The sequence below is a fragment of the Thamnophis sirtalis genome, unplaced genomic scaffold (genome assembly GCF_051295495.1).
Source record: "Thamnophis sirtalis isolate CommonGarterSnake01/CBP01778 unplaced genomic scaffold, rThaSir2_p1.2 scaffold_11, whole genome shotgun sequence".
Lineage (NCBI taxonomy): Eukaryota > Metazoa > Chordata > Lepidosauria > Squamata > Natricidae > Thamnophis > Thamnophis sirtalis.
In genome coordinates, this window is record NW_028261391.1 from 182,135 (window position 1) to 209,024 (window position 26,890).

Genomic DNA, 26,890 nt, shown 5'->3' on the forward strand with positions numbered 1-26,890 from the left:
GGAGAGCCTCCTGCCACCCCTTCAGGGCCCAGCCAGGGAGCAAAGCCGGCTGTGGCGAGAGTGCAAAGGGGAAGGAAAGACCCCCAAAGCCTGCTGGTCAGCCACCCTTCAATGGGGACGTTTCCTTCTTCCTAGCAACTCACCCCCCCCTCCAAGGCTGAGAGACCCCTTTCTGGGCAGAGGTGCATGAGGGCCCTAGTAGGTCTAGGGAGGCTAAGGATGCTGGTACTGCTTCCCCGCCTAAAGGCCCAGAGAATCTCCTGGATCTGCTGAGAGATCTGTCCGGATGGAGAAAGCAAGGCCCCATGAGCCACAGCCACACTGGCTCACCTGGACAGAGAGGGCCGAAGGTGGTCTCTGCCCATCGGAGGACACTGCTGGCACCCACCTGTGGGACTTCCTGCTGCAACCCCCCCCACCTCCAACAGCCTGCAGTCCCTCCCAGGTGGACTGAAACCAAGCCAGACACGAGCCTGGATTAATTATAGCTGAAATGACACCCACAGAATTCAGCTCTCAACCTCCATGCTGCCCCGCCCAGCACAAGCTGGCAGCAGCCTACCCGTCTAGCTGTGGGCCTTGGGGGCAAAGTCCAAGAAGGCCCAGTCTGGCCATCGGCCACGCTCCTCGGAGCAGCCTCTCCACCCCCACCCCGGAAGGGCTCCTTTTGGCCAGGGGCTCCCAGGGCTCCAAGTGATTTGGGCTCTGGGCAGATGGAAGCTTGACTGAGAAGCGACCAAGAAGCCACCATCGCTCAAACCAGGTCTTGGAATAATATTGGCCCAATAAGGTCCCTGGCCTTGCAGGTGAGATGGAGCAGGATTGGGAGATGCTGAGGAGGCTGTGAGGTGCCAAGGCAGGGGGGGAGGTGCCAGCAAGCCCAGCTATGTCAAGGCTGAGGAACAGCCCCCCCCCCTCCACACACCTTGCACCAGCAGGGAGATGCCAGGGCTGGGTGCAGACTGCCCATCAAATGAAGGCACACAGGGTGGGAGGGGGGCTGGGGGGGTGTCAATGTGACCAGCTGCTCCCTGCCCAGAAAAGGTTGCAGGATTCAGTCCTGCTGGAAGTAATTGACGGACTTCTTATTCTTTAGCTTAAAAAACCAAAAGCTCCAGGAATCAGGCTGCAAACGGGACAGTTGTTCAAATTCTTACACCGAAAAAGCTCCTCCCACCCCCAGAAGAGCCGCCTAAGGCAGGACTCCAACAGGCAGCCCCTTCCCAGCCCAGACCCACCACCACCATCCGAAGCCCAGCTGGGCTGTGGGAGGGGCTCAAGGACAGGGCCCTCCCTTCCCGGGAAGTACGGCGGCGGCGGCGCTTTTCTGTTGCTTTTATTGTGTGCAAGACAAACCGAGACAGCCAAAATCCAGGTGTCCCCCCCCCCCCGCACCGAAGGGGGCAGCGACTCCTCAGGTTCCAGTGAAGATCCACACGGTCCAGTTTCTTTTTGCACAGCAAAAAATCCGGGGGGCGGAGAGGGAAGATGAGCCCCTGGGGAAGAGCCCCTCTGCCCGCAGAGCCACGAAGGAGCCCCGCCCTTTCAGACGCCAAATTCCACGGCTGGAAACAAACGCGCCCCCCCCCACCCGGAGGACCGACCAACGTTTGGCCGCAACTGCGGGGAGGGGCGGCAGGCAAGCCGGCCTCCGGCGCCCATCCCGGATCGTTCTCCGCCGGGCCGCCCCCTTTCCTGGCGCCGTCTGGGGCCCCGCGGAGCTGCGGGAGGAAGCGGGGCTGGTCAGCCGCAGTCGGGCTCCGGGCTGTGACAGGACCGCAAGGGCGGCGGGGGTGAGGAGCCCCCTGTTCCCCCTCCTCCTCCTCCTCCGCCGCCGCCCTCGTGTCCGTTGCTCTCGATGGAGGACTCGCTGCCGGTGCTCTCCCCGGAGAGCAGGCGGGTGACGCGCAGGTCGGCGCGGAGAAGCGCCACGTCGTTGCCGATGGCCAGCTCGCCCAGGCCGCAGATCAGCTGCCCCAGGCTGGACCCCGCGGGCGCCGCGCCCTCCCCGTCCTCGTCCTCCTCTTCCAGCGGGGCCAGCAGCTCGTCTTCCTCGTCCTGGGCGCCGTCGCACTCCTCGTCCTGGGCGCCGTTGGCGCAGGCCGGTCCGGCGGCGCGCTCCTCCAGTTCCTCGCCCAGCGAGTCCTCGGTGATGGAGCCCAGTTTGGGCGCGCTACGGCTTCGCTCGACGGGCGGCTTGTAGCAGCCGCCCGGGCCGTGCAGGAGAAGCTTGCGGAGCGGCACCAGCGGGATGGCGCCGTCGGCCCCGGGGCCCACCTGCTGCAGCTGCTGGTGCCGCGCGTCGGCGCGCTTCTTGAGGCGGCGGAACTCGGCCAGCGCCGCCGCCGACGTCTGGTACAGCAGCAGCGCCATGGCGCGGGCCTTCTCCGCCTTCGAGACCAGCACGGCGTGGCAGCGGAGCAGCACCGCCTTGTGCTTCACCTCGTGCCGGTAGATCCAGGCGAAGAGGCGCGGCAGGCGAGGGTCCGCCACGCAGTAGGTGACGCGGTGCAGCAGGTAGAGGTGGCCCGGGCGGGAGGCGGCCTCGGCCGGCACAGCGGGCGCCAGGCGGATGCCCTGCGGCCCGATGGTCAGCTTCATCTTGGTGCCGTGGCGGCCGGCCTCGCTCTTGGCCCAGATCTTGGCCACGGCCACGTCGGTGCAGCCCTCGCCCTTGGCCTGCAGCGTGGTGGCGTTGCCCAGGTAGAGCGCCGTGTAGGTGGGCGCCTCGCTGCTCACGCGGAACTTCTTGCGCTTGGAGCGGAACAGGCTGCCCATCCTGGAGAGGGCGCTCTCGGCCGGGCAGGCGCGGGCCAGCGAGCCCAGGGCGGCGGAACAGGGCAGGCTCCCGGCGCCCGCCTGGCAGTAGTCCTTGGCCTTTCCCGACGGCGGCGGCGGAGGAGATGCGCCGCGCGGGGCCGCTTGCTGCTGCTGCCGCTCCCGCCGCCGGCCCTGCTGCGGCTGCTGCGGCTGTTGCTGGCCCTCCTCGTCCGTGGCCAGCAGCTCGAATTTGTGCCTCTTCCAGGGCAGCATCGCGGCGCCCCCGCCGCCTCCCGGCGGTGCAGCCAGCCCGGGGCGCTGCGGCTGCTGCTCCCGGTCCTCAGCTGGACGCGGCCGCCGTCGCCCAGGCCGCCCGCGCATCCCGAGGGACCGCCGGCCCGGGCCCCGCCGCCTGCCGCCGCCGCGCGCGCGCCCGCCGCCACTCCGTCGCCATCACCACCGCCGCCGCCGCTGCGCGCGCGTTACATGCCGGCCTAGCCCCGCTCCGCCGCCGCGCCTCTGCTGGCGCTGCTTGGCCGCGCCGCTACATATAGGCCGGGCGTGGGAGGTCGCTGCGCCGGGAGGCGGCGCCCGCGATGCCGGTAGCGAGGCGAAGGGGAGGGCCGAAGCAGCCGCCGCAGGAGGGGCCGAGGATGTGGCCGTTGGGTCGGGGGCCTCAGCTGGGGCTCCCCGCTCTGCTCACTCCCGCTGCCCCCGCCGGCAGTCTGAAGTCCCTGCGGCCATCGGGCGGAGGGAGCCTGTCCGCCTGCCCCAGGACGAAGCGGAGCGACTTCGCCCCTCGGGAGAGGCCTCTGAAGAGCCCCGCCGGCCGCCCCGCGCGCCTGGGGGTATGTGTGTGCTGCGACCGGGCGCCCAAATGCGGAGCCGCACTCAGGTCGCCTGCTCTCCGCGCCGACGGCCTATCCGCTCCTGCCGGTCCCAGCCCTTCAACCGGTGGGACCACCGCAAGGCGTTCCCCTTGGACAAGCGTCGCCGCCTGGGCCGTTTCCTGACCCGCAGCGGGGGCTTTAAAGCGCGCCCGGCCTCATCCAAACCCGTCTTGCACCAGGAGGGCTGCTGTGCTGATGCCCGGAGGGGAAGCAGCGTCTGGTGCTTTCGGGGTTTTCGCTGCCAGATAAACCTATTTCTGGAAAGGCCTTTTTTTTGTTCCTGTTTTGCTTCTCTAGTTGATGTCATGGAGGATTTTACACTTCGTGTTCAAAAGGAAGATTTTCAGAGGTAAATGGACCATCTCAAAAAGTGTCTGACTTTGGACTTAACCTGATAACTGAATTAACCGATGCCTTGATTAATGGACAAAGTGGGTTTGCTACAGCAATAAGTCAGAACTGGCAAACCAAGTTTTAATGTGAGTCTGTGGCTTCCCTGAGGTGCCCCTGTTTACTCAGCTTTCTGGTCAGAGTGAAGAGACAGACACCCTGGGACCCAAGAACAAAAAGGTTAGCCACCACTGTCCTGTACCCTTTAATACAAATGGCTGCCCAATCCGTTCTTGGAGCACCCACAACTTCTGGAGACAAGCTCTTCCACTGTCCTGTCAGGAATTTTCTCCTTGGCTCTAGGTTGGTTTTCTCCTCGATTCGTTTCCTCTTGTCCTGCCTTCAGGTGCTGTGGAACACGGATTGACCCCCTCTTCTTTGTGGCACCCCGTCAAATATTGGAACACGGCTATCCTGTCGCCCCAGTCCTTCACTAGAAGAGTAGACGTACCCAATTCTTGCAACCACCTTTCATATGTTTCAGCCTCCAACTCTCTTAATCAGCCTCCTAATTAAGACTCGCAGTCTGCCCTACTGCACAGGGCTATTGTGGGGAAAAGAGGAAGCACATCTAGATCAGCAGGTCAGCGGTTCAAATCTCACCGGCTCAGGGCTGACTCAGCCTTCCATCCTTCCGAGGTGGGTAAAATGAGGACCCAGATTGTTGGGGGCAATATGCTGACTCTCTGTAAACCGCTTAGAGAGGCCTGAAAGGCCTATGAAGCGGTATATAAGTCTACTGCTATTGCTATTGCTATTGCTATTGCTATCCTGCCTTGAGCCACCAAACAGAAGTTGGGAATGAAATCTAAGAAATAAGCCAATAGATCTTTCTGCTGACTGGGTGGAGTCTGCTGTTTTGGGGGGGGGGGCGATCTAGACAGAGGGGCAGGGGGAAGGAGAAGCAGTGCCACACAAACACAACCTCTTGCATCCTGTGCTAGAAGAGAAGGTGGGTGTGGGCTTAGTCACAGGCCAGTGAAAGATTCTTCAGCTGGCAGGATCTGTGATGGGAAGGAGGGGGGGGGCAGGATCTCAGGCAAGTCCCAGTAAGTGGGAAAAGGCTGCTAGTGCTCTTCCCTCTGTTGGTGCTGGTGCTGCCCCAACCCAGCCTCCCGACTCTTCCTAGCAAGGGATGAGACCAAAATGTGCTGCCTGCCACTGCTGGGCAGCTTAACTTGGAGGCTTTGCCCTTCTTTGTTCAGAAGTACCTGGTCACTTAAGGTAGCCTAAAGCGCTGTCCAACCAAAGTTGTCGTTCTCCGCTTAAAAGCCACCCCTCGACCTGCTCCGTGGAATGAAAGTGGCCTGAGACCGGCCAATTCTCCTTCCCTCTGCTGGACCCTTTGCACTCCCTGGCATCAACCCCCCCCCCCAGGTGCTCACTCTGACTTCGGACGTTTTGGTGCTCAGCCGGTGTTTGCGGGAGCTACAAACTCCCCAGGCTCCCCTCGCCCTGCAAGCGCTTACGGCAACCACAAGCAGCTCTCCCCCGTCCCGTCCCCCCCAGTGCACGGCCGGCAGGACCTTTGGACCAAATCGAGGCCGGACAGAGGCGTCCCCTCCTCGCCTCCGCCTGAGTTTGGAGGCCACCCGCGGCCCCCCGGCGCCCTTTCGTCCCCTGCAGACGGTCAGGGTGAACCCTCGGGCGTTTCCGGCAAAAGAGGCCGAGCTGTGCCTTCGTGACGCCGGCGGGGATGCGTGTTTGCCGCATTCTTTCCCCTAAAGGCTGAAGGGTCGGCCTCGATTAGCCGCCTTCCAGCGCTTCCCCACGCTTCATGCTTAAGTTTCTAGTCCTCCTTGTCCTCCGAAGCTTCCCCGAGGCAAAGGGAAGGAGCCGCGGCCCTCCAGCGCCCCCGTGAGGCCGGAACTGACGGTTTCCGGAGGTCGGTTTCCGCCCGGACCCTTCGCGGTAGCGCTCCCGGCCGCGCCGCTGATTGGCTGCCCGCGCCACGTGCCCGGAAGCGCCGGGCGCGCGATGGGCAAGAAGCAGGCGCCGGCGCTGGGGCGCTCCCTCCGCCGCGGGGGCCGGGCGGCCGGGGCGGGATGGGTGAGCCGCGCCGCTTCCCCTTCCCGTGGGGGTGGGGGTGGGGTACCGGGGCGGGCCGGGAGCTCCCGAGGCCCCCGTGACGGCGCGTCTCCTCCCGCAGCGCCACACGAGCGAGCTGAGCGAGCAGGGCCGCGGCCCCCCGCCGCAGTCGGTGACGGAGCAGAGCCCGCTGGAGGCCTTCCTGGCGGCGGCGGAGCTGGCGGGCGCCGCCTTCGCCGCAGGTGAGGAGGGCCGGGCCGGGCGGCGGGTGGGGGGCGGCGGGGGCGCCTCTGCCCGCCTGACACCGCTTTCCGCCCGCAGAGAAGCTGAACGTGCGCTTGGCCCCCGGCTGCGGGGCTGCAGAGGAAGCCGGCCGGCCGCAGGAGGAGGAGGAGGAGCGGGTGCTGCGCATCCCCAGAAGGTGCGTCCCCCGAAGGACCCGGCAGCTCCGGAGAAGCGGAGGGAGGGTGGGTGTGTGTGTGTGTTGCGGGGGGGGGGAGGATCTCCTAGCAAAGGCCGGGCAGGCCGAGGGCGAAGCGCTGCTGGGTCCTTTCCCCTTTTTCTTTCCTGGGGATGCTGGAGTTGGCATCTCCTTCCCTCCCTCTTCTGAAGCATCGGCTCCTCTTTCCGGCTTTGTGATTTGCAGATTTGATCCTGAGGTTATAATAAACCCCTAGGGTGGTAACACCTTTATTGCTCAGCTAAATGTGAGCTGAAGCTACAGGCAACTTTGAGGATGTAAATAAACTCTGTTGAAAGGTGTTTGTTTGTTTTGTCCCTATCAAGGCTTTGTGAGCTTTGCTTAACGGTGAAGCATATGTTGAGTATAAAACTAGGTTTCGTATTTCTACTACAATAACTGTGAGACTGAGATCCTGTGAACGGCTCATGTCTCAGCCAGCCTTGAAATCTTGCCTGCTCTATGCCTTGTTTCATTATTCCTAAATAGGAATGATAGGCAAGACTTGGGCATCTTTTCCTTGCCTCTTCTGTGTTTTTAAAACATAATTTTCTCTAGAGAACTACTTTTGAAAACCTGACAGTTTGTGATATTTTGTGTTCTTCAGCTGACCTATGTAACATGTCGATATGGATTGTTGCTTTTATGTAGCATTAATGATAGGGAACCCTTTGGATGAGGTCTTTGCCCCTGGGGAAAACAAGGATCGAACATGTTCTTGTGCTTTCCCTGCCTTTTTTCTAGGCCACCAAGGAAGGACTTTATGCAGGACAAGAGGTCGGGCTAGGAGACCTCCAGGTTCCTTCCAATTCTAAGATTCTAAAATTCTGCATCCCTTGTAGGCGGCTGATAGCCAGCTCTCTTCAGGATTAATTTCCATCCCTTGTTTTGCTTTCCTGCTCTTTCATCAGGTGTTCTACGAAATCTGTCCTCCCATGAATTTTAGATTGATACAAAATGTTTTGAGTTCTGTTCCTCTTTCCTTCCGTGTTCCTTTTAACTATTCATTCTCGGGTATAGAAGCTGTTTGCGAAAAGTTCCCATCTTCCCTGAGGGGCATGAAGAACTGCCTGAAAGGCTCACCGATCAGAAAGTCACTGTCCAGTTAGCTCTCTTCAGCCTTCCTCTAGGATCCCCAATCTCTGCACCAAGACCCACTACTGGGCTGTGGCTTATTCTCAGCCAGGCCGCATGAGTGGCAGCCGGTATGCTCATGCGCACAGCTCAACTTACACGAGCAGCGAGTGCCAGCATTTGCAACCCCACTCACACAAATGAAGCTGTAAGCGTGCACACAAAACCATCTCCTACCCCCAACCCCCAACCCGGAAAGGTTGAGGAATGCTGCTCTAGCAAGTGTCTTTTGGTTTCCATTACCAAAACTGTCTCTTCCAAGATCATTTTCTATTGCTCTGAAGCAAGCATTTCTTTGTGGTGCATTCAGCAGGCTAACCTCTTTTTTCATTTTGTGCTTGGTTCTACCAGGCCGCCATGGGATGAACAAACAAGCCCTACAGCATTGGACCAGGCCGAAAGAGACAGCTTCCTGAGGTGGAGGAGGCGGCTTGCTTGGTGAGTCTTCTGGCGTTGGCCCAGGGAGTCATCAAAGAGCAGTTTATAAGTGTAAAAATGAGAGACTTCCAGACATGAGTTCAAAGCACATGGGCACGTTTAAGAGGCTGGAGTGAGCAAAAGAGGCCCTCCTCCCCACAGAGACACTGAGGGGGAATGTTGGGAGCATCTTTCAGATGCTTTTTCAACCGATGTCAAGAAGTGCTCAATATACTGAATATCCAAGACAGGAGGATTATCCAGAATGAAGCAATTTTAAAAAATTGCTCTTGTGCTGCTTCCTGTTTTGCCATGGCCCAGCCTTAAAATGAAATCAACTGAAAATAAAAGTATAGCATTAAATAAAATTCAAATAACAGCAAAGCTTTTATTAAACGGCAGAAACAGCCCTGAGGACAAAGTTAGCCAACAAGTGGGGAAGATTGCTTCTGCAAAGGAAAAGGACAGCACCACCACCCCGCCATGTCTGGAGCGAGGGGGCTGCAAGTTCCACCTCCAGGGGAAACTGGCAGAAGCCAGGGTCAGGAAGGAAATTGTTGGTTTTAGAGCCAGCCATCTCATGCAGCAAAAGGGGCTTTTGTGATGAGGGACTTCACAAAATTGTTCTTTCAGAACTGTTTTATTCTGCAGGGTTTATGCCTCTCAAGTTCATGGTATCGCTCATTAAATAAAAATGTGATTGTAAACAGAAAAGCATCTCTTGAGTGTGCTTCCTTAAAATCCCCAAGACTCTTCCCCTGCGTTCTTACAGGCTGGAGGAAGAGGAGAACCTCCTGCTGACCCCATTTGAGCGAAATTTGGATTTCTGGCGTCAGCTCTGGAGAGTCCTGGAGAGAAGGTAGCTCTGCTTTGACTGCGAGAGTCCAGTCCGCCTCCCGGGGCCAGGCAGGGTCTCCTTGGCAGCTCAGGCTGCCTATCAGAGCAGGTGGGATGGTGAAAAGGAGTCTCCTTGTGGACAGGATGCTCTTGGCAGAGGCTGAGGCCGTTGGTCCTGGCGAGAGGAGCTCCTGCCATGAAGGATCAGCCTCAGGAACATACGGGGGGGGGGGGCACTACACACTTGCCTGCCTGTGTGTGGGGGGTGTCTGTCTGCTGCCTCAGGCTCCATGCTGGGCTCCTGTGGGTCAGGACTGCCATGAGCTCAGGGCTTTAAGCTGGGGGAATAGCGCCTCTTGCCTTCTCTCTTGCAGTGATGTCGTGGTTCAGATCGTGGATGCCAGGAACCCCCTCCTGTTCAGGTGCCGAGATCTGGTAGGTAAAAGGAACTGAGGCAATAGCTCCACTTTCTGCTAAAAGTCACCCATGTTCCAGGACAGGCGAACTATATTGCCTCCTGGCCAAAATTAGGGTGGGAATAGAATACCCGTATTTGTCGGAGTATAAGACGCACCCTTTTTCCTCAAAAAAGAGGCTGAAAATCTGGGTGCGTCTTATGCATCGAATACAGCATTTTTGCTTCCCAAACCCCGCCCCCTTCGCCAAAATGGCCGTGCATACCCTTATGAAAGCTTTCAGAGAGCTCCTGGGGGCTGGGAAGGGCAGAAATGACCCCCCCCCACAGCCCCCAGGAGCACTCTGCAAGGCCCCCCAAGGCTATTCATGCCTTTTAATTGGAAAAAAAACCAGCCCTGTTTTCACAAAAAATGGGCCGTTTTTCAGAGGTTTGCAGACTGCAAAAACTTTTTTTCCCCTTTGGAAAGCTCTTTAATTGATGAGAATCACATTGTTCAAGTTCTATGCCATCAGAAACAAAGCCTTAAGGTTTGTCAGTGATTTCCTTCTCCAGCACATGGATAAATACACCTGGAAACATCTTGCTACATATCTAGTCACTCACTCACTCTACCTATCTGCTGTATTTCTCTATATATATATTTCTCTCTCTCTCTATGCCTCTACCTACCTACCTACTCACTTTCTCTCCCTACCTATCTACTGTATTTCTCTCTCTTATTTCTCTCTCTCTATCCCCCTACCTACAGTTGCAAGAAAAAGTATGTGAACCCTTTGGTTCACATCAGACAGTGCTTCTTGATACCAGTACACCCAAAACAAGTGTGACCCGTTGCTCTCCTGGAGTCTGGATCCAGGGACAGGTGGAGTTCCCTCTTGCAGGGACGGAACCTTCCAGGGTTCCAGGAACATCCTGTTTTCACTGCCTGGGCCACATCCAGACCATGACAAATCCCTTCCTGAGTCAGAAGTTTTGGAAAATTGCAAGCAAGCCCTGCAGATTGGCACATTCAGGCAGGAAAACTGAACATGATGATGGGGTGTTACAGTGAACTAACTTAAAGCCACAGACCTGCCCTCGGGATTGCATTCCACTGCTCAGATCTGTATAGGAGCCAACCTCTGTTTTGGGGGACCAGCAGGACAGATTGGTGCATGAGTTATCGTAAATGGATGGCTTTTAACAAGAACCCCGATAAATCACCAGGGGGCTTGAGGAGAAGTCTTGACTCCTGCGATCGGCAGAAAAGTATTTTGTCGCAACCGAGGACATAAATTGGTAAATGTGGAAACAGAATGGCCGAATGAGCAGCAGCAGCTCGTGCAAAAAGAGTAGAAAGTGCAGCCTGTAGGTTTTCAACCTCTTAACAGAATAACAGAGTTGGAAGGGGGGCCTTGGAGGTCTTCTAGTCCAACCCCCTGCTCAGGCAGCAAACCCTGTTTCATTGGTGGGGAAGTTCATCTCTGGCATCTCCAAAGCTCTTGTTCCTCTGACCTCTCTCTCTCTCTCTCTGTCTGTCTGTCACAATCTGGTGCTCTTGGGGACATCTCGGCTCGGTCATCCTCAAAAGAGCACCAGATTGTGAGAGACCCGAGAGCGATGAGGAAAGAGTGGCTCTGGGGCTTCCTGGTGCACACGAATGGACCGTCACGGGGTCCTGGGTTGCCTTCTGGCCCTTCTGGCTCCAGCTCCGAACACTTGCTGTGACTTGCGCTTCCTCTGTCGGGCTCGATTTCTCAACCGACTCCGATGGGGATCTGATGATGTATTGCTTAGTAATTGCTTAGTGCTTGTGGTTAGGGAAGAGCACGAATCACAGCATGACAGAACTCAAGGGGGCCGTTTAGCCCACTGGAACAAAGTCCTGGCTTCCTGCAGACATAAACGCCTCTTTGGCCTTTGCCCTAAGATGCCCAGTGAAAGAAAATCTAAAGCATCATAACGGGTGATGTGGTTCCATTATCCAACTCCTCTCATTTTTAGGATTGTGATGGTGGTATATTAAGTTATAAACGTTCTTAACTGTTATGTACATTAGCAAATCAGAAATGAAAGGATTAATCTAGCAAAAAAAAAAAAGAAAGAAAAGATTCCTTGAGAGAGCCATGCTGGTTTCTGGCATTTTTTCAGAGTGCTTTCAGACCATTCTGCATGAGGCTGTGCTGTGGGAAGGACCTTGGGGGCCCCGAGGAGGATCCACAGCTTAGGTGACCTCTGATAGGAAGCAACTCGGTCTGCAGGTGGGCAAAAAGCCTTTCCAGGTTTTTTGGGGACTAAAGAGAGGAAAGGCTTCCTGTGCTTGCCCCACCTGTCCCTGAGGCGGCCTGAGCTGCCCCTCCTCCAGCTGTGCCCGTCTGTCTCCCAAGACTTTTCCTCTGGCATCGGGCTCCGCTTGCCATCTGCGCTCTCGGGGAGATGCTTGCCAGACTGCCCGGTCTTCAGTCTGCCGGGACTTCTTTCCTGGCCTTCGAAGGGAGGGGCTACTTGGCTTTTCTCCAGCCATTGGCCACAGTTCAGTTAAGAGGAGCCTCCGATCCCTCCTCTCCGTCCTTGGACAGCCCACCGTGCAGCTCCTCTGCTCCTGGAGGTTGGGAGAGGCCTTGCCCTGACCGTGTTTCTCTCAGCTTCAGCCTTCGGTCCAGCTCCCGGCGGCATTTTTCTTTTGGCGACGGGTGAATCAAAATGGGCCCTGAGCAGGCCTGCCTTTTCTCTCTTACCTGTTGGTCTTTGGGCTTCCCTATTGAGCAGAGTTGGCATTTCTTTTGGGCACAGAAACCCTTTCTTATTCTTACCATCCTTAGAATCGCCTCCGGCGAGACACACTTGATAAGTATATCAATCCTTCACCATCCTCATTCTGAGCTTGGTTTTCTTCCCTGGGGTTTCATAGCTCTGGCACACCTGCCCGTCCTCTTCCTCTGCCACCTGAACTGTACTTGTCCTCCTCCTAGCCACTGCTAGCCCAGCAACAGGTGAGGAGGACGGTGCCCATCTCCTGCTTTGTTTCCATTTATTCCTTAGGGTGGGAACTGTGTTTAAGTGGACGTAAATCCCACCCACCCACCCAAAAAGGAGAAAAGAAAATTGGCTGCCCAGGAAATGGATGCCAGCGATTTGGGTCAAGCTGAAAAGAAGAAATCGGAAGCAGAGCGTGAGGCTCCGGCCCAGACTCTGTAAGGAGCTGGACGATGATCCAACCTGGGGGGGTGGGAGGGCGGCCACCGGGGCAGCTCCTAAGGCTTGGGAGGGTCTTGCAGTCAAGGGAGGGAATGCAGTCAATGGGAGGGTCTAGCACTGGAATTAAGGCCAAGAAAGTTTGTTGGTTGCGTGCAGTTTTGGTTTCCTTCAAGAAATCCAGTGCTGGAGAGTCCCATTCCTCCAGTGTTCCCACTACTCCAGTTCTTCCACTGAATTTCCCCTGGTGGTTAGCATGGGAGAGCTGACCCCCTTCTTCTGTCAGGAGAGAACTCTCAGCAAACAGTTGAGGAATTCCCCGGGAGGAGGACCGTGCTTGGTGACATCACCCAACGGATGCCGTCACAGGACGACGATGTTCATAAATATCAGCTGGCGTCATTTCATGTGACTGAGGAGAGGCGGCCCCTTCCCTGGAGAGAAGGAGGAAGTTCTTGCGGCTGCGACTTCCTGCCTGAAGGCAACTCATCCTTTCATGACGGTGACGGCAGAACCATCCGATTCTCCAGCCTTGGCCACCTTAAGGCTTGGGGACTCCCAGATTTCCTCAGCCAGCCTTCTGGGGGTTGACGCCCACAAGCCGTAAAGTAGCCAACGTTGGAGAAGCCTGAGTTCTAGTCCAGCACAGGGCTGCCCCACTGTCCGCCTAGCATCCCCACCAGGCGGCCTTTCGGAACGGCTCCCTCCAAGAGGGAACTGGGCCGCCTCCTGAAGTTTCTCTTCCGTGGCTGAACATTTCCTGAGCTCCAGCCAGAATCAGCTTCCCTGCAATGGAAGCGCCTCGATGCCTGAACAATCCTGCCCTGCCTTCCCCATAACGCCCCTCCAAGTATCTAAGGACAGCTCCCTTGTCTCTCGAACGAGCCCTGCGTTTCCTATTGTCCCTCCTAGGTTTTCCCTTCAGGCCTCTTTTGGTCTCCTCTGGAGAAGCCCCAGATGGGCAACCTAGAAACGATGGTAGAAAGAACTAGGGGTCCAGGGAGCCTCCCCTCTTTGTTGTTGTGGTTTTCTTCTTGTTTGTGTTTAGATTTTTGTCTGATGCTTCCCCCAGGGGTGTTGCCTCCGCTGGAAGTAGGTACCCAGCCTCCACGACTCTCTCTGTGTGGGCATCATCCCTTCTGGCGTCAGCTTTCTCAGTTTGGCCCCCTGGCGCCTTGGTTTTCACTTCCCTTTTGACGTCCTTCCTGGAAGGTGCTCAGAACTGGGTCCTGGGTGCAAAATGAGCCATGCAGGTTAGAGGGGAGCAAGAGATCCTCTCGATCTTGACCCCCTTCCCTTTTGGTTGTATCGGCATCACTCCCTTGGCTCACACCCGGGTTGGGATCCTTCGAAGCACTGAGATCCTTTCCACTCAGATCCTTCTTGCCCAGAATGTTCCCAACCAGGGATTTCCCCCCCCCAAAAAAAAACCCCTCCCAGGTGTGGCCCTTGGCGTTTGTCCCTGTGGAGGCTTAAGAGCTGCGGTCCCACAGGGGTTAGAGTGCAGTACCGCTGGCTCCTTCTGCCGACTGCCGGCCGACAGATCAAACCTCTCCGGGCTCAAGGTGGACTCAGCCTTCCGTCCTTCCGAGGTGGGTAAAATGAGGGCCCAGATAGTTGCGTGCAACATGCTGACTCTGTAAACCACTTATGGCCGTGAAGCCCTGGGAAGCAGCATATGAGCCCTAAGGGCTGTTGCTATCTTGTGGGCCTCTGCCCGTGACTGTAGCTTGCAAGACCCTCCTAAGTCTTAGGAGAGCCCCAATGCCCCCCCCCCTCTAGATTGGCTCATCGTCCAGCTCCTTACAGAGCCTGGGCCAGAGCCTGGCGCTCTGCTTCTGGTCAGCTTGACCCAAGTCGCTGGCCTCTGTTCCCTGGGCAGCCGTGTTGGGTTGCCGTTCCTTTCTTTCCATCTGGGTTTTCTTTTGTTACCCCTACTTACACCCAGATCCCCTTTAAGGAACAAATGGAAAGAAAGTTGGAGATGAGCACCGTCCGAGCCAGGGGTCCGTCCCATCCTTCCCCTCCACCGAGAGAGCCAGAAAGCCCCCCGTCTGGCTCTCCCTGTGTGGCATCTGCACTTCCACGGCTCCTGGGCTTCCTCCGACGGCGCTTCCTGGCCACGAGAACTCAGCTAGGCCTCCTCTCAGCTGCCTTTGATTGTCTCTCCAGAACTCCAGAAGCCTCTGGGGAGCTTTTGGGATCTTGCTCTCCTGGCCAGGTTGTCCTTTATTGCGTCCCTCCTGTCCGAGGGCTCCGAGGGCTCCATCAGCACCAGGAGGGCCCAGGCCTTCTGCCAGCCAGGAGCAGAGCTGGCCGGTGTTGGCTTTGTCTCGCCTCCTTCCTGCCCGAATGTTCTCGGCTGAACCCCTTCCTGGGTCACCCTCCTGGGTCTCATGTTCCCTCCTCCTCCTCCAGAGGGATCCTTCCCGTGAGGTCCGAGGGCCAGCTGCTCCTCCACGGGAGCTTTGAAGGGGAGGGGATCCCCTCCCGTCAGTCTCCCGTCGCTTGGCGTCTCTTGTAGGAATGCTACGCTAAGGAACTCAGCCCGGAGAAGGAGAACCTCATCCTGCTCAACAAAGCGGAGCTGCTGGGGGAGGAGCAGCGCTCGGCCTGGGCCCGGTTCTTCCAGCGGGAAGGGGTCCGCGTGGTCTTCTGGTCGGCCTTGGCAGAGGGGAGCCGGCTGGGGGCCACCCCTGAGGTGAGAGGAAACCGGGGCTTGGTTGGTGGGTGAAGAAGCCCTGCTTGGCCTCCCAAAGGCCCCCGGGGGGTATGTGGCACCCAAACCTTCAGCTGCCTCAAGCCTTGAATTCCCGGCCCTGCGAGCGCCTTGCGTGGACCCCCTGGGCTGGCAAGCCCTCCTGCCTCCCCCTTCCCTTCCCCTGGCCCCCTTCGGCTCCTCTCCGGCTGGGGAGGGCCGCGTGCTTTACACCCGCCTCACCTGGCCAAGGAGCTGCCCCGGGGGGGGGATGCATGGGGTCTGTTTTGGGGGGAAAGTGGGGGTCTCTTCTGCGGCTTTTGGCCACAGGCGCCCCCTTTTCTTCGCTGAGGAGCTGGAAAGCAAGGAGGAGGAGACCACCCACCGAGGGAGCCCCCCCGGCCCCCAGCAGGAGAGCGACACGGAGGAGGAGGAAGAGGGGGAGGTGTATGAGGACTGTGAAGAGGAGGAAGAGGAAGAGGAGGAAGCCTGGCTGACCTGCTCTGAAGATGGGGAGCACGAGAGCCCCGTTGCGCCCTTGGGGAGAAGCAGGGCTGAGCTCTCACAACCCCCACCGCCCCCCCAGGGCCCCCCCGTCAGAAACAGCAGCCGCCTGGTACAAAGAGAGGAGCTGCTGGAGATACTTAAGGCCGTCCACGCTGGGAGGAAGAAGGTCCGGGAGGGAGAGCTGACCGTTGGCCTGGTGAGTTCATGGCTGTCCTGGGGAGACTCTGGCCGTCAGGTCCTCCTCCTGTGGAGCGGGGGGCGGCTTGGGGAAGGGGACGCCTGGCTCCTTCCTGGTCCCAGAGGGCCAAAGGTGGTGCTGGGCGAAGGCTCCGGGGGGGGGGAGGGAGTTAGGGTACGGAGCCCTTCCCCCCTCATGGCTGGGTTGCTGTGGCCCAGCGGGGGATGGGCTGCGGGGTCTTGGGGGCTCCTCTCCGTACGTCTCTTTTGCAAGCAGCTTTTCCATGGCCTGCAGTCAGGCCTCCACCGTGGCTCGTTCCTTCCGGCACTCGTCCCTTCTCCTCACAGCCGGTTGGGAAAAGGGGCTACTCTGCACCCTTCGATTCCTGGACTCTGAGGGCCCCGAAAGGGGCTTCAGCAGAGCCTCCTGCTTGGAGCCAAAATCCCAGGCTGTGCAGCCCCCCCTTGCCAGGCGCCTTGTCTGCAGGGAGCTGCCTCCTGGGAGGAAGCCCGCCTGGCCCTTTCCCAAGCCAGCTGACCCACACCACTCAGCCAAGCTCCGTGAAGTGACCAGTATCTGCCCCGCCCCCCCCCCCTCCCTCCCTCCCTCCCTCCCCAGGTGGGCTACCCCAACGTGGGGAAGAGCTCAACCATCAACACCATCCTTGGGAAGAAGAAGGTGTCTGTCTCCACCACGCCAGGACGCACAAAGCACTTCCAGGTACTGCCAGGAGCTCTGTGGGCTGGTGCTCGGAGCCCCCCTCCCTCCTCCCCGCTTGGTCGCCCCCTGGCAGTGAGCCCCCCCCCCTTTGAATCTCCATCCGGGAGAGGCCTGGCCCTGGGCTTCCCTTTCTGCTCCCCCTGGGCTGCCTCGTTCTTTCCTGTGGAGAGCCCGGGAGTGGGCAGAGGGGCCCTTGCGTGAAAAGGCAGAGGGTGCAGAAGCCCCGGGATAGGAAAGCCCATGCCCCCCATCCCCACCCACCCACCCCCTGGCTCTGCTGCAGCGGAAGCCCGGACCTGGGCTGGCCTGCCTCGCCCTTCCCTGCAGGAGGGAGGAGCGTGTCCTGAGCCTGAGGGGGGGGGGGACTTTGCAGACGCTGTTCGTGGAGCCCTCCCTTTGCCTTTGCGACTGTCCCGGCCTGGTGATGCCCTCCTTCGTCTCCACCAAAGCCGAAATGGTTTGCAGCGGCATCTTGCCCATCGATCAACTGCGTGACCACGTCCCCCCCGTCACCCTCATATCCTTTCTTGGGGTACACCATGGCCGGGCAGGGGAGGTGCACGGAGGGTGGGCAGGAAGGGAGGAGGCTGCCCAGGTTCAGCCTGGAGAAGGGAGGCAGGCGAGGGCCTCTGGCCGGAGAGGGCCAGTCCTTCAGGCCCCACGTCTGGAGACAGCTGGGGGGGGGCAAAAGGGGAGGGGCCGGCCCACCCAGGCGGGGCTCAGCTGTTCTGGAGTGAAGAGGGGAGGAAGCGTGGGGGGGGGGTTCTCTCAAGAGGGAAAGAGGGCCCCCCCACCCAAAGGCCCTTCCTTCACTCCCCCACGTCTGCCAACGGATCCCTCGGCCAGTCCTGGAGGCCACCTATGGGATCAGCATCCTCCGGCCACGCGAGGATGAGGACCCGGACCGGCCACCCACACCGGAGGAGCTTCTCTCGGCCCTGGGCTGTGAGTAACACCCCACAACCCCCGGAGGCCCAGAGGGGCTGCGAGGAGCTTTGTGCAGAATCTGGATGTCCCAGGTTCACAAGCTCCAGGGAGAAGAGGGCAGGAGCTGCCCCTTGGACGCTGGTCTGGAGGGGGACCTCTGGGGTTGCTGGGGGAGGGCAAGGGCAGGGGGGATGGGGGGGCATGGATAATGTTTCGGGAGCGGAGAAGTAGAACCTCATAGCAGAGAAAACCACTGGGCGGAAACCTGGGCCGGGAACAGGCAGTTCTCTGGCTGAGACTGAAAAGGGGGAGGAAAAGGGGGGTTGTCACTCCCCAAGGGCAGACCCTGGGCAGCTCTGAAAGGGGAAGGGCACAGCCCCCTCCCTCCTCCCCCTCCCTCCTCCTCCTCCTCCATAAATCTGATCCTCCGTCCATGGGTCTCCTTGGAAGGGGCAGAGGGGCATTCTGAGTGCTGGGTTGGGCTAAGCCCTGTGTGGCCCCCCCCTGTCTTCCCAGCAAAGGCCCCGGGGCCCGGGCTTGCTTCCCCCCCACGATGCTCGCCCCGCAGCCTCTCGTTTCCTCCCTCCCCTCCACATAGGCATGAGGGGCTTCATGACGGATCACGGGCAGCCAGACCAGCCACGCTCAGCCCGCCTGGTGCTGAAGGACTTTGTGACGGTGCGTTTGGGGGGCGCCTGAGCCTTGGGGGCAGAGCCGCTTTCAGAAGGGGAGGGCGCAGAGGAGGCATCCTTTTGTCCCAGGGGCTTCACTGGGGGGGGGGGGGCTTGTCTGCACCACCGCTGGCCTGGCAGGAGGCAAAGCCCCCCCCCCCGAGCACCCCTCCCCCCTGATTCCATGAGGGATTCTTGTGAGGAGGCCCCCGGAGCCCCCTTTCCTCCGGGGTCTCTGATCCAGACAGACAGGCGGAGGGAGGTGGACGTATGCAGCCACAGCAAGCCTTCAGCTGCTGCTGGAGCCCACAGGCCGGGCTGGAGAAACCGCCCTTCCAAGGCCAAAGCAAACTGCAGGGGGTTTAACCCAATGTGTGAACCCGGCCAGAAAGCAAGAAACACCCGGGAACGGGGAGGCCCTGATTAGCGGCAGACTGGCTGCCTGGGCAGGGACCGGGGGGGGGTCCCCCAGGGCTGCTTTGGGGGGGGGGGCGTGGGCACGGCCTTGCTCCCCCAGAACGTTTCTTCCCCTGGCCTTCCCTGCAGGGCAAGCTGCTCTATTGCCACCCACCTCCGGGGACGGATGCCAAGCTCTTCCAGCAGGGGCTCCAGCGGCTTCGTGCCAGCAAAGGGGCAGCAGTGCAGAGTGACGGGGAGCCGCCGCCTGGCAGGGGCCCCAGGGCAAAGCAGGTGGAGAACCCAGTGGACCTGGCCTTCTTCCACCAGGTGAGGCGGGGGGAGGCCTCAGGCGGCCGGTGGTCCTGCTCGCTCCGCCCTGCCAGCAGCCCCTTCAGGGGCAACGTTGCCTGGGCCTTTGCCCGTCCTTGGACCTTGGGGCCTCAGTGCTCTGCCTGTCTTCCAGGAGAACGTCCGGGCCCTGACCAGAGGCAACCGGGCCGGGCTGGGCTACCCAGCAGGGACGGCTGACCACCCCCTTTCCGGACCTGGCATGGCCGATGGAGCCGGGAAGCCGTGGAAGAGGCACGGCAACAGGAACAAGAAGCAGAAGCTGCGCCGCCTCACCCGGCACCTGGAGGCCTGATGGGGGGAGGCCTGGGGGTGGGGGGCAGCAGAGGCTCCCGAGGGAAGGGGCTGTCCTGGCGCCCTCGGGCGTGGGGAGGGGGCTCACCCGGGGCCCTCAGAAATAAAGGACGTTTCCGAACGGCGTCTCCTGATCCCTTGGGCTCGGTCGTCTCCTGAGTCACCACGAATGGAGCCTGACACCCATCGGCCGGCTGAGGGGGCTGGGTGGTTCTGCCAGAGGGGGGGGTGGGTGGGGTTTTTATGGGCTTTTTTATTACTATGCACTGGAATTACAAATGATGTAAGGTGCCAGGAGCCGAAGTGCAACGTAACTTTGTTAAATGAAATAAATGAAAGGCTGAGAACTTCCCGTCAGCAGAATCTACTCCCCAAGTGGTGCCTTTTCCTTTCTCAAGCCTCCTCCCTTCGCTTCGCACCCCGGCCGGGCAGGTGCCTCATGGGGACAGAGCTGGCTGTAGAAGCCACAATGACCGTAGCAGCCTCTGAAGCCTGTCCTGGCTCAGGAGACCTGGGTGGGTCTTGCCACAAGGCCAAGGAGGAGGAGGAGGAGGAGGCTCAAGGGAGGGGGAGGGGGGAAGGGACCACCCCAAAGGCCCCCGGTTGGCCTCCAGGGAGGAGCAAAGGCTGGCCTGACCCCCCCAAGGCTGCCCTCAGGCCCCCCAAGGAGCGCTGGCTCTAGTCCTGCTGGGCCTGGGCCAGCTTGGAGCCTCATGGCACCCGCTTCTGCCCTGCCCAGTGTGGGTGGGGGTGAGGGGTCGCCTGATCCTTGCAGGGATTCTCAGCTTTCCCGGGGCTGCCGGGAGTCTGTCCCCCTTGTGGGCATCCCCTGCAGCTCATTCCCTCTCCCCCACACGGGGGCGCTCTTCCCCCTGGATTAGCCCCAGGGAGTTTCAGCCAGAAACAAGCCTCTTTCCCCTTATGGGGACGGGGGAGGGGGCAACCTTGGAAAGTCATTGGAAAAACAACCCCCTGTAAGGTTTTATTATTGGTTCTTTTACATATGCGGGCTTCTTAATATTTTGTCTTTATTATATCAATATATATATATAGGAGTGATGTAACTGAACAGAAAAACCCATGGAAAATTAGCTGGCAATATTTGTATTCAGCAAGAAATTAACAGATGCATCTTCCCTTCTGTGGAAAAAGTAAAAAAAATTTTTTATTTATTTATTTATTATCAAAATTTATTTGCCGCCCAATCCCGAAGGACTCCGGGGGGGGGGGGGGCTTACAAAAAAGAGAGGAAAAAAAGAGAGTTTAAAATCACAAAACCACCACATGCATTCATTCTAATCAGGGCTGGAGCTCAACAATGAGGCCAAGAGCCCCAGGCCTGCCGGAACAGCCCGGTTTTTACAGCTTCCCTGAAGGCTTTATTTCCCCTTCAGGCAGAAGCAACCTGGGGGGGGGGGATTTTTTTGGAGCTGCCTCCGACCCTCTGACATACAAGCGTGGGCGGGGGAGGGGTGTCCCTCGCCTCCATGCAGCCTGTTTTTCGCTGTGCAACACTTGAGGTGTTCCATGCACCCAGCACCTTGATGGGATTTAGAGGTGGGCTTGACTCGGCCATCCCCAAAACCTCCATTTCCTTTTTCCAGCTCTGCTTTGGGGGATTTCCGTGGTCATGTTGCAAGGCCCCCTTTGCGCTGAGTTCCAGTCTCCCAAGAGATGTTGTCCTGCTACCCCGCAAGCGTCCCCTGGAACAATGAAGGCTTTGTGGTGCCCTCTGGGGTGTTGAGCTGCCCAGGTCCTGACGCCATGAAGCAGTAGCAGACCATAACTTTAACTCTCCCCCTGTCCCAAAGGGGCTTTTTCAGGAGGCAACTGGCCTTTTGTTTTTTTTCTTTGAAGATGTTTTGTTTCTCATCCAGTGTTTGAAGAACCCTCTTTCCCCAGGCCATCCACACATTCCATTCCAGGGCTGCAACCAGAAACTCCAAACCTGGTTGTTTAAGCTTCTATTTCATTCCTGTGTGGCTTAGCAGCTGGTGCGGGGCTCCACAGGGATCAGTTCTAGAGTTGGCCCCATTGCACAAATCCAGCAGGCACCCACACCACCCACACAGCTTCTCCATTGAACTGACCGCTTCAAAGTTCAAAGCAATTCCTGAGCCAATAAGGAGGAGCCGGGACGGCAGAAAAACGAAAGCCCGAAGTCTTGGAAGGAAGGAAGCTCAGCTAGGCTGCTCCCCTTCTGACCTGGAGAGCATGTCTTCCCCAGATGCCCCCAAGCGGAACCCCCAAAGGCTGCCTGCCCTGCCCTGCTCACTACAGCTGAGGAGGGGGCTTCGGATGGTTTTCTTTTTCTTAAAACACTCTTTATGTTTTGCTGTGAGCTGCTCTGAGTTACCGATGGCAGGTAGCAAGGACTTGTTAATATTTTGGAAGCAGCAAAGTGCATGGAAGGAATGTTCCAGTGACATCACCGGCTTTTGTGGGGTGGGGGCATCGGAGGAGCCCTTGCTGTGCTTGTACAGAAAGTGGACGAAGGTCTCTGGCTTCACTGTCTGTGTCATTCAGACAAAGCTGTGTAAATGCTCTTAGCACTGGAGTGGGTCCCACACCTCCTCCAACACCCGGGGTTGTTTTTTTTTGGGGGGGGATGCTTCTCTGGCCAGTGGGTAGATCTGCCTAGCCAGGGACGTTTCATGGGGGGAGGGGCTTCTAGGTGGCCCTTGGGGACTCGCCAGCTATCTTGGGTGCCAGAGAAAACACCTGCAGCAGCTGTTGTCACCTGTGTGTGTGTGGGGGGGGGAGGCTCGTCAGGCCCACAACTAAGGCCCGGTTCCTAAGACCCACCGGCTGCAGCTCCATGTCCCCCCCCCCCTTGTGTCGCAACTTCTGCCTGGTCCAAGACAAGGGGGGAGGGGGGAGAAAGGAGCAGCTCAGGGCCCATGACAATGGGCGAGGTTCCCCTGGATCCCCTCCTGATAAGACCCGGACCCCGGGACAACTGCCCTCCCGCTTTCTGCCCGCTGGGGCGGGGTCTGTTCCGGGGCCCTGGCTCACGTCCAGGAGGAAAGCCTGCGGGGGGTGGGGGGCGCTTTCCCTGCAGCTGGGCAGGAGGCGTCCTCGGCCTGCTCGATCAGGGGGCTGCCCGGACGCTCTGCCCCCCCCAGAGTCCTGCTGGCCGAGCGGCTGAAGGGGCGCCGGAGGGCAAAATCCCCCCAGGACGGGACGGGGCATCTTGAATTGGGGCTGCGGCCCGGGGGAGGCCTTGGAGAGTGCCGGGGAGGCCTCCCGCCGGGGGCTGCATCGGCCGCACTTCCACGGCGGGCACCGGCCCTTCAGAGCCGCGGGGGGGAAGGGAGCGGCGGCCCCGCAGGGTCCCCTCGCGGGAGGGGAGAGGTTGCCGCCGCCCCTCCCACGCCGCCGCCGGTGAGGGGGGTCGCCCGTGGCCCCGGGGCGGGGGGGGGGTTGGGGAGGCGGGAGGGGAGCCCGGCCTTGGGGGGGGGTCGCGGGGGCGGGGCTCCCCAGGGGAAGGGCGGGGCGTGAGGCAGGTGCCCCTCCCGCGAAGGCACGTGGGCCCGTCGGGAGGCCCGGCCGGCGCGGTGCGTGACGTCACTTCCCGTCGCCGGCGCGGAGGGCCCCGCGGAGCCGGTTGGACGCCTGCAGCCTGGCCGGGCGGGCGAGGCAGGTGAGTGCGGGCGGGCGGGCGGGCGGGGGCGGGGAATCCGAGGCTGGGGGCCGTCGGGCGCTGCGGTGGGCCAGGCAGGGTCCCGGGGGGTGGAGAGCTGGGAGGGAAGAGGCGGCGGCGCGGGCCACGCGGGGCTCCCATCGGGCGAGGCTCCGTCGGGGCGCGTCTGCCCAGGAGGCCGCTCAAGGGGTCCAGCCTCCCCCCCCCCCGGCAGGAACCCCGCTGGCAGCTGCGGAGGGGGAAGCGGGACGGCGCCCTCCGTCCGTCTCCCCTCTCGCTTCCCCGCGGGAGGAGCCGCCTTTGCTGCCCTCGGGGCTGCCCCCCCATCGCCCCCCTATTCGTGTCCCGGAGCCCCCGGGTGGGACGGGAGAGGGAAGCCGAGGCTCTCCCGCCTGGCCCGGCTCCTATCCCCAGCTGCCTCCCTCCTCCTGGTCAGGCTGAGGTTCGGGGCCGGGCCTGGGTCCTGCCCTTCCTGGCCAGGGCTGGGGGGCTCGGGGTGGAAAGAGCTGCCCTTTCCGGTCGGAGGAGGAAAGGACCCCGCGGCCCCAAAGGGCTCTCCCCCCCCCTCGGGCCAAGGTAAGGCTCTGGGTTCAAGAGACGCGCCTCTCTACACCCCCTCCCCCTCCCTGAAGTCCGATTTATGAAACGGCTGTAATTTACATTGAGCACACCGGGTGCGATTTTATGAGTAAACCAAGAGAGGAATTTATGTTTTATGTTTATTTTAAAAAAAGAACGAGGTTTTGGGATTGGTGAAGTTGGGATTAAACCAATTTTTCGAAGGTTCCCTCTGAAGGTGAAAGAGAGGTGGGCACAATGCAAATCAAGGTACAGGATTACTGCATCGTGCCCACCTCTCTTTCACCTCTGGCAGGCACTCTTGGGAGTGGAAGCCTCCTGAGTTTTACAAAGTCTCTGCCAGGCATTTGGGCAAAATGGCCCTTTGGAGCAACAGGGGAAGAAGAGGCGTCCTTGGTGGTGGTGGTGGTGAAATGGGAGGGGAGGCAGGAACCCTTTGCATCTTGTCTTTGAGAACACCCAACAACCTGGGCCCTGCAGGCTGCTCATCCTTTGCAAAACCTCCCCCATCGATTCCCCCAGGCTCTCAACAGGGGCAGAGCTTCACTGGGAAAGTTGGGATACATTCAGCCAGGCCTTAAAAGTCGCCCCTCTTGAACTGTATAACATAGGCAGACTATCAGCACGGGGAACATTTAATTTTGCATTACCGGTATGTCATAAATCGCTTTATGATAAATGTCCTAAAATGTTCTTTAAAAATTGCCAAATTTCAATTCTGTGGGAATCCTGCATCCTGGGTTTTGGATGCATTCTGTAAGTTAGCCCGTTTGAGGTGCCTTGGTTCAAAATGTCTTGCCCTGTAATGCATCGTTTTGCCAAGTTAAAGGTTGCATGCATCAGATTTTTATTAGTTTATAGATTTAAAGCCGCTTAATTCCAACCACCGCATCTAGCTTGGTAGTTTGATGGATTCCCTCCCAAGAGAAACCTGCACCCCCTGTTGATTTCATGTCATTGTTCACCCAGGAACAAGGAGGATTAAGATATCTTTTAAAATTACTCTGAATTTCTTTACATAGAAATGCCTGAGGTTGTATCCTTCCAAAGATCCTTATTGTGGATGTTTTACTTTTTATAATACTTTATATATATCCCATTCAGGAGAGTGAAAAAAGCAGAAAATGATGAAATTTTCCCCCAGTCCTTGTGACATAAAGCGGCATTTCCTTAGAAGCCCATCTTGTGTCTGCTGAGTTCAATCCCTTCAGAAAATAAAACTTCAGCTATTTGGGGAGGGGGGTGGGGGGGCCGTGAAAGGGCAATGACATTTGAGACTGGTGGTTTTCATCAGTTTTTATTCCTTCTTTGTTTAATATGGCAGTAAAAAGTTCAGAATTTAAAAAAAAGAAAATAGAGAACTAAAGGCCAGCCAAAAAAATCAGAAAGGCTTACATTACATCAACAAGAGACTTAAGGAAAGAGGCCCATGGCTGGAGTTACCTATTCGATATTCCTAGAATTCCCTTAGAAGAGACAGCCGTAATCTTGGTCAATACAGGCAAGAATAAAGGGCCAGATTTGGGGGGGGGGGGAGACCCACCCTGTCCTTTAATAGCCGGGTTCATTGACGTTCTTTAACTGTCGCTTTAGTCAGAACTCTTATAAGTAGGAGGTTCATTTCTGACTCAGGCCTAGAGTTTAGTCTGGCAGCCTGTTAAAATTGAACTTCCAGGTTGGACCTGAATCATATCTTGTGCTGGCTGTGCAAATCCCTATCTTAACTGGGATGCAGGTCAGAGTGTCTTGACATAGCAGATCTGCTTGCCACACCTGCCCTGTTGCGAAAGAACGTCGTCGTTGTCGTCGTCCTCCGCCTGGGCATATCTGGAGGGAGCCCAACAGCCCCCCTCTCGGGCGTACATTGTACCTTAGCTGTGATGTGAGGCTTGGCTTGCCTGATTTGTTAGCATAAGGTACCTTTGGCCTTAAGCCTCACTGTCCAAGTGAATTTTTTTTTTAATACACGGCAAAACCCATAATTCTGTAAAGAATGCACTTTTCAGCAATGTAAATATTGTTTTAGCTTGATGGGTGCTCCATACAATGGTCTTCCTTAGGCCCAAACTTTGAAACAAAAGCTTACATTATGCTGCAAATCCCAAGATGGGAAACGATAAAAGAGAGAGCTTTGTTAAAAAGTTGCTGGTATACTTGTAAAATTTCCAGGTATTCATCATCCAGCGATGATATCATGCAGATTTCCAAGTGGTGTCAAGGGGGCAGCTTGACGCCATTCAGCTGCGGAGTCCTTCTGGCCGCACAGAAGCTCCTCGGAGGGCTGGAGGGGCTGCACAGAGGCAGGAGGGAAACCAGGGCCTGGGCCATTGCGTAGCCTCCTCCGCCGCCTCCTTCTCTCTTCACGGAGGATACCCCAGAAGAGGAGGCAGAAATGGGAGGAAGGGAGCCCTTGTTCACTTTTCAACAGGAAGCGGAGGCGACCCTCCTGTGGGCCACTGAGGGAGGAGAAGCTTCTTTAGATCTGCTTTACAGTTGCGCAGCCCCTTTAGACCAAGGGAGGCGTGACTGCAGCCTCCTTTCGTTCCTCGATGGCATTCGCTCTCTGGGCCCGGAGTTTATTCATTCATTTGGCGTTTTCAGTTTTTCTTTGAGCTGAGCGCAGGACAGGCAGCTGGCGAGGTGGTGGTTGTGGCGGCGGCTCTTGAACCGCGGGGAGGGTGATGTCAGATTTTGGAAGTCTCTCAGCGGGGGACAGGAGGGGGTGGCAGGGTTGGGCGCTTTGTTCCCTCAGTCTGGAGGGCTTCAGGGCACGGATGGCGGGGTCTTCCCTAACAAGACCCCCAGTATCGTCTCTCCTTAGAAATCTTATCGCTCGGGAGATAAGAACAAGGACAGACAGGGCGGCTGCTGTCGCATGACACGGCCCAGGTATTGTTTAAGCAAAATATGCAGACTATTTTTAGGTGCCTCCAAGCAGCTCTTGCCAACTTCCTCTGTGATTTCATCTGGCCTCCCAACTCCCTGCTGAGCTCTGGGTCATACGGGCCACTCTGGGAGGCGCCTTTCTCGGAATGCGGCTGGGCGCTCCGGAGCTCCAGTCTCCCTCAGCTCTGAATGCCTATGAAACAAAGCAGGCACGACGCTGCTGCTGCTGCTGCTGCTGCCCTTCCTGAGCCCTTCCTGGTTTTCAGGGGCGGTGGGGGGAGTCCGTGGGATCTGAGGGGAGCTGCTTCCCTGGTCCGGCGAGGTCCCTGGCCTCTTGCCTAGTGAAGCATGGAGGCCCACTGGGGGTGGTGGGGGTGGCGCAGCTTCACCCTCTGCTCCAGTGATGGGGAGCCCCAAAGAAACTGCACTGTGAATAAACCATTCTCTGCCTCAGAAACAGGTTGAAGGAGCATCGAGTCCTCCTGAAATCCAGGCAGGATCATCGCTTCTACTTGAGGGTTGGTGTGATGCC

At 58.5% G+C, this 26,890-nt stretch overlaps 3 protein-coding genes across 6 annotated transcripts in view; 2 read left to right on the plus strand and 1 right to left on the minus strand.

The window, feature by feature from the left end:
* Positions 1-1,319: 1,319 nt before the first annotated feature.
* Positions 1,320-4,464, minus strand: FAM43A (family with sequence similarity 43 member A). Its single transcript, XM_087724977.1, has one exon. It carries the CDS (start codon positions 3,139-3,141, stop codon positions 1,744-1,746), a length of 1,398 nt encoding a protein of 465 aa, XP_087581103.1. The 5' UTR covers positions 3,142-4,464; the 3' UTR covers positions 1,320-1,743.
* Positions 4,465-5,990: 1,526 nt separating this feature from the next.
* LSG1 (large 60S subunit nuclear export GTPase 1) lies at positions 5,991-19,459 on the plus strand. Of its 3 annotated transcripts, none has more exons than XM_087724974.1 (14): positions 5,991-6,089; positions 6,190-6,310; positions 6,390-6,489; positions 8,014-8,100; positions 8,852-8,938; positions 9,291-9,351; positions 15,033-15,209; positions 15,559-15,909; positions 16,510-16,611; positions 16,985-17,127; positions 17,432-17,556; positions 18,137-18,216; positions 18,756-18,935; positions 19,072-19,459. In XM_087724974.1, exons 1-14 carry the CDS (start codon positions 6,018-6,020, stop codon positions 19,249-19,251), a joined length of 1,866 nt encoding a protein of 621 aa, XP_087581100.1. In that variant the 5' UTR covers positions 5,991-6,017; the 3' UTR covers positions 19,252-19,459. The 3 variants fall into 3 exon arrangements, with proteins under 3 accessions (XP_087581100.1, XP_087581101.1, XP_087581102.1); XM_087724975.1 differs by having other exon boundaries at positions 15,562-15,909; XM_087724976.1 differs by having other exon boundaries at positions 15,793-15,909.
* A 3,339-nt stretch (positions 19,460-22,798) lies between these two features.
* Positions 22,799-26,890, plus strand: part of ATP13A3 (ATPase 13A3) — a 33,499-nt gene continuing 29,407 nt past the window's right edge. For both annotated transcript variants that reach the window (XM_087724980.1, XM_087724981.1), the window contains exon 1: positions 22,799-22,893. The gene's annotated coding sequence lies outside the window, so the exon portion shown is untranslated. The remainder of the gene's footprint in view (positions 22,894-26,890) is intronic.

Coding starts and splice junctions, on each gene's coding strand:
- FAM43A (XM_087724977.1), bottom strand. CDS start 3,141: ATGCGCGGGCGGCCTGGGCGACGGCGGCCGCGTCCAGCTGAGGACCGG.
- LSG1 (XM_087724974.1), top strand. CDS start 6,018: ATGGGCAAGAAGCAGGCGCCGGCGCTGGGGCGCTCCCTCCGCCGCGGG. Junction 9,352..15,032: donor TGTTCAGGTGCCGAGATCTG/GTAGGTAAAAGG, acceptor CGTCTCTTGTAG/GAATGCTACGCTAAGGAACT. Junction 17,128..17,431: donor CACGTCCCCCCCGTCACCCT/CATATCCTTTCT, acceptor TTCACTCCCCCA/CGTCTGCCAACGGATCCCTC.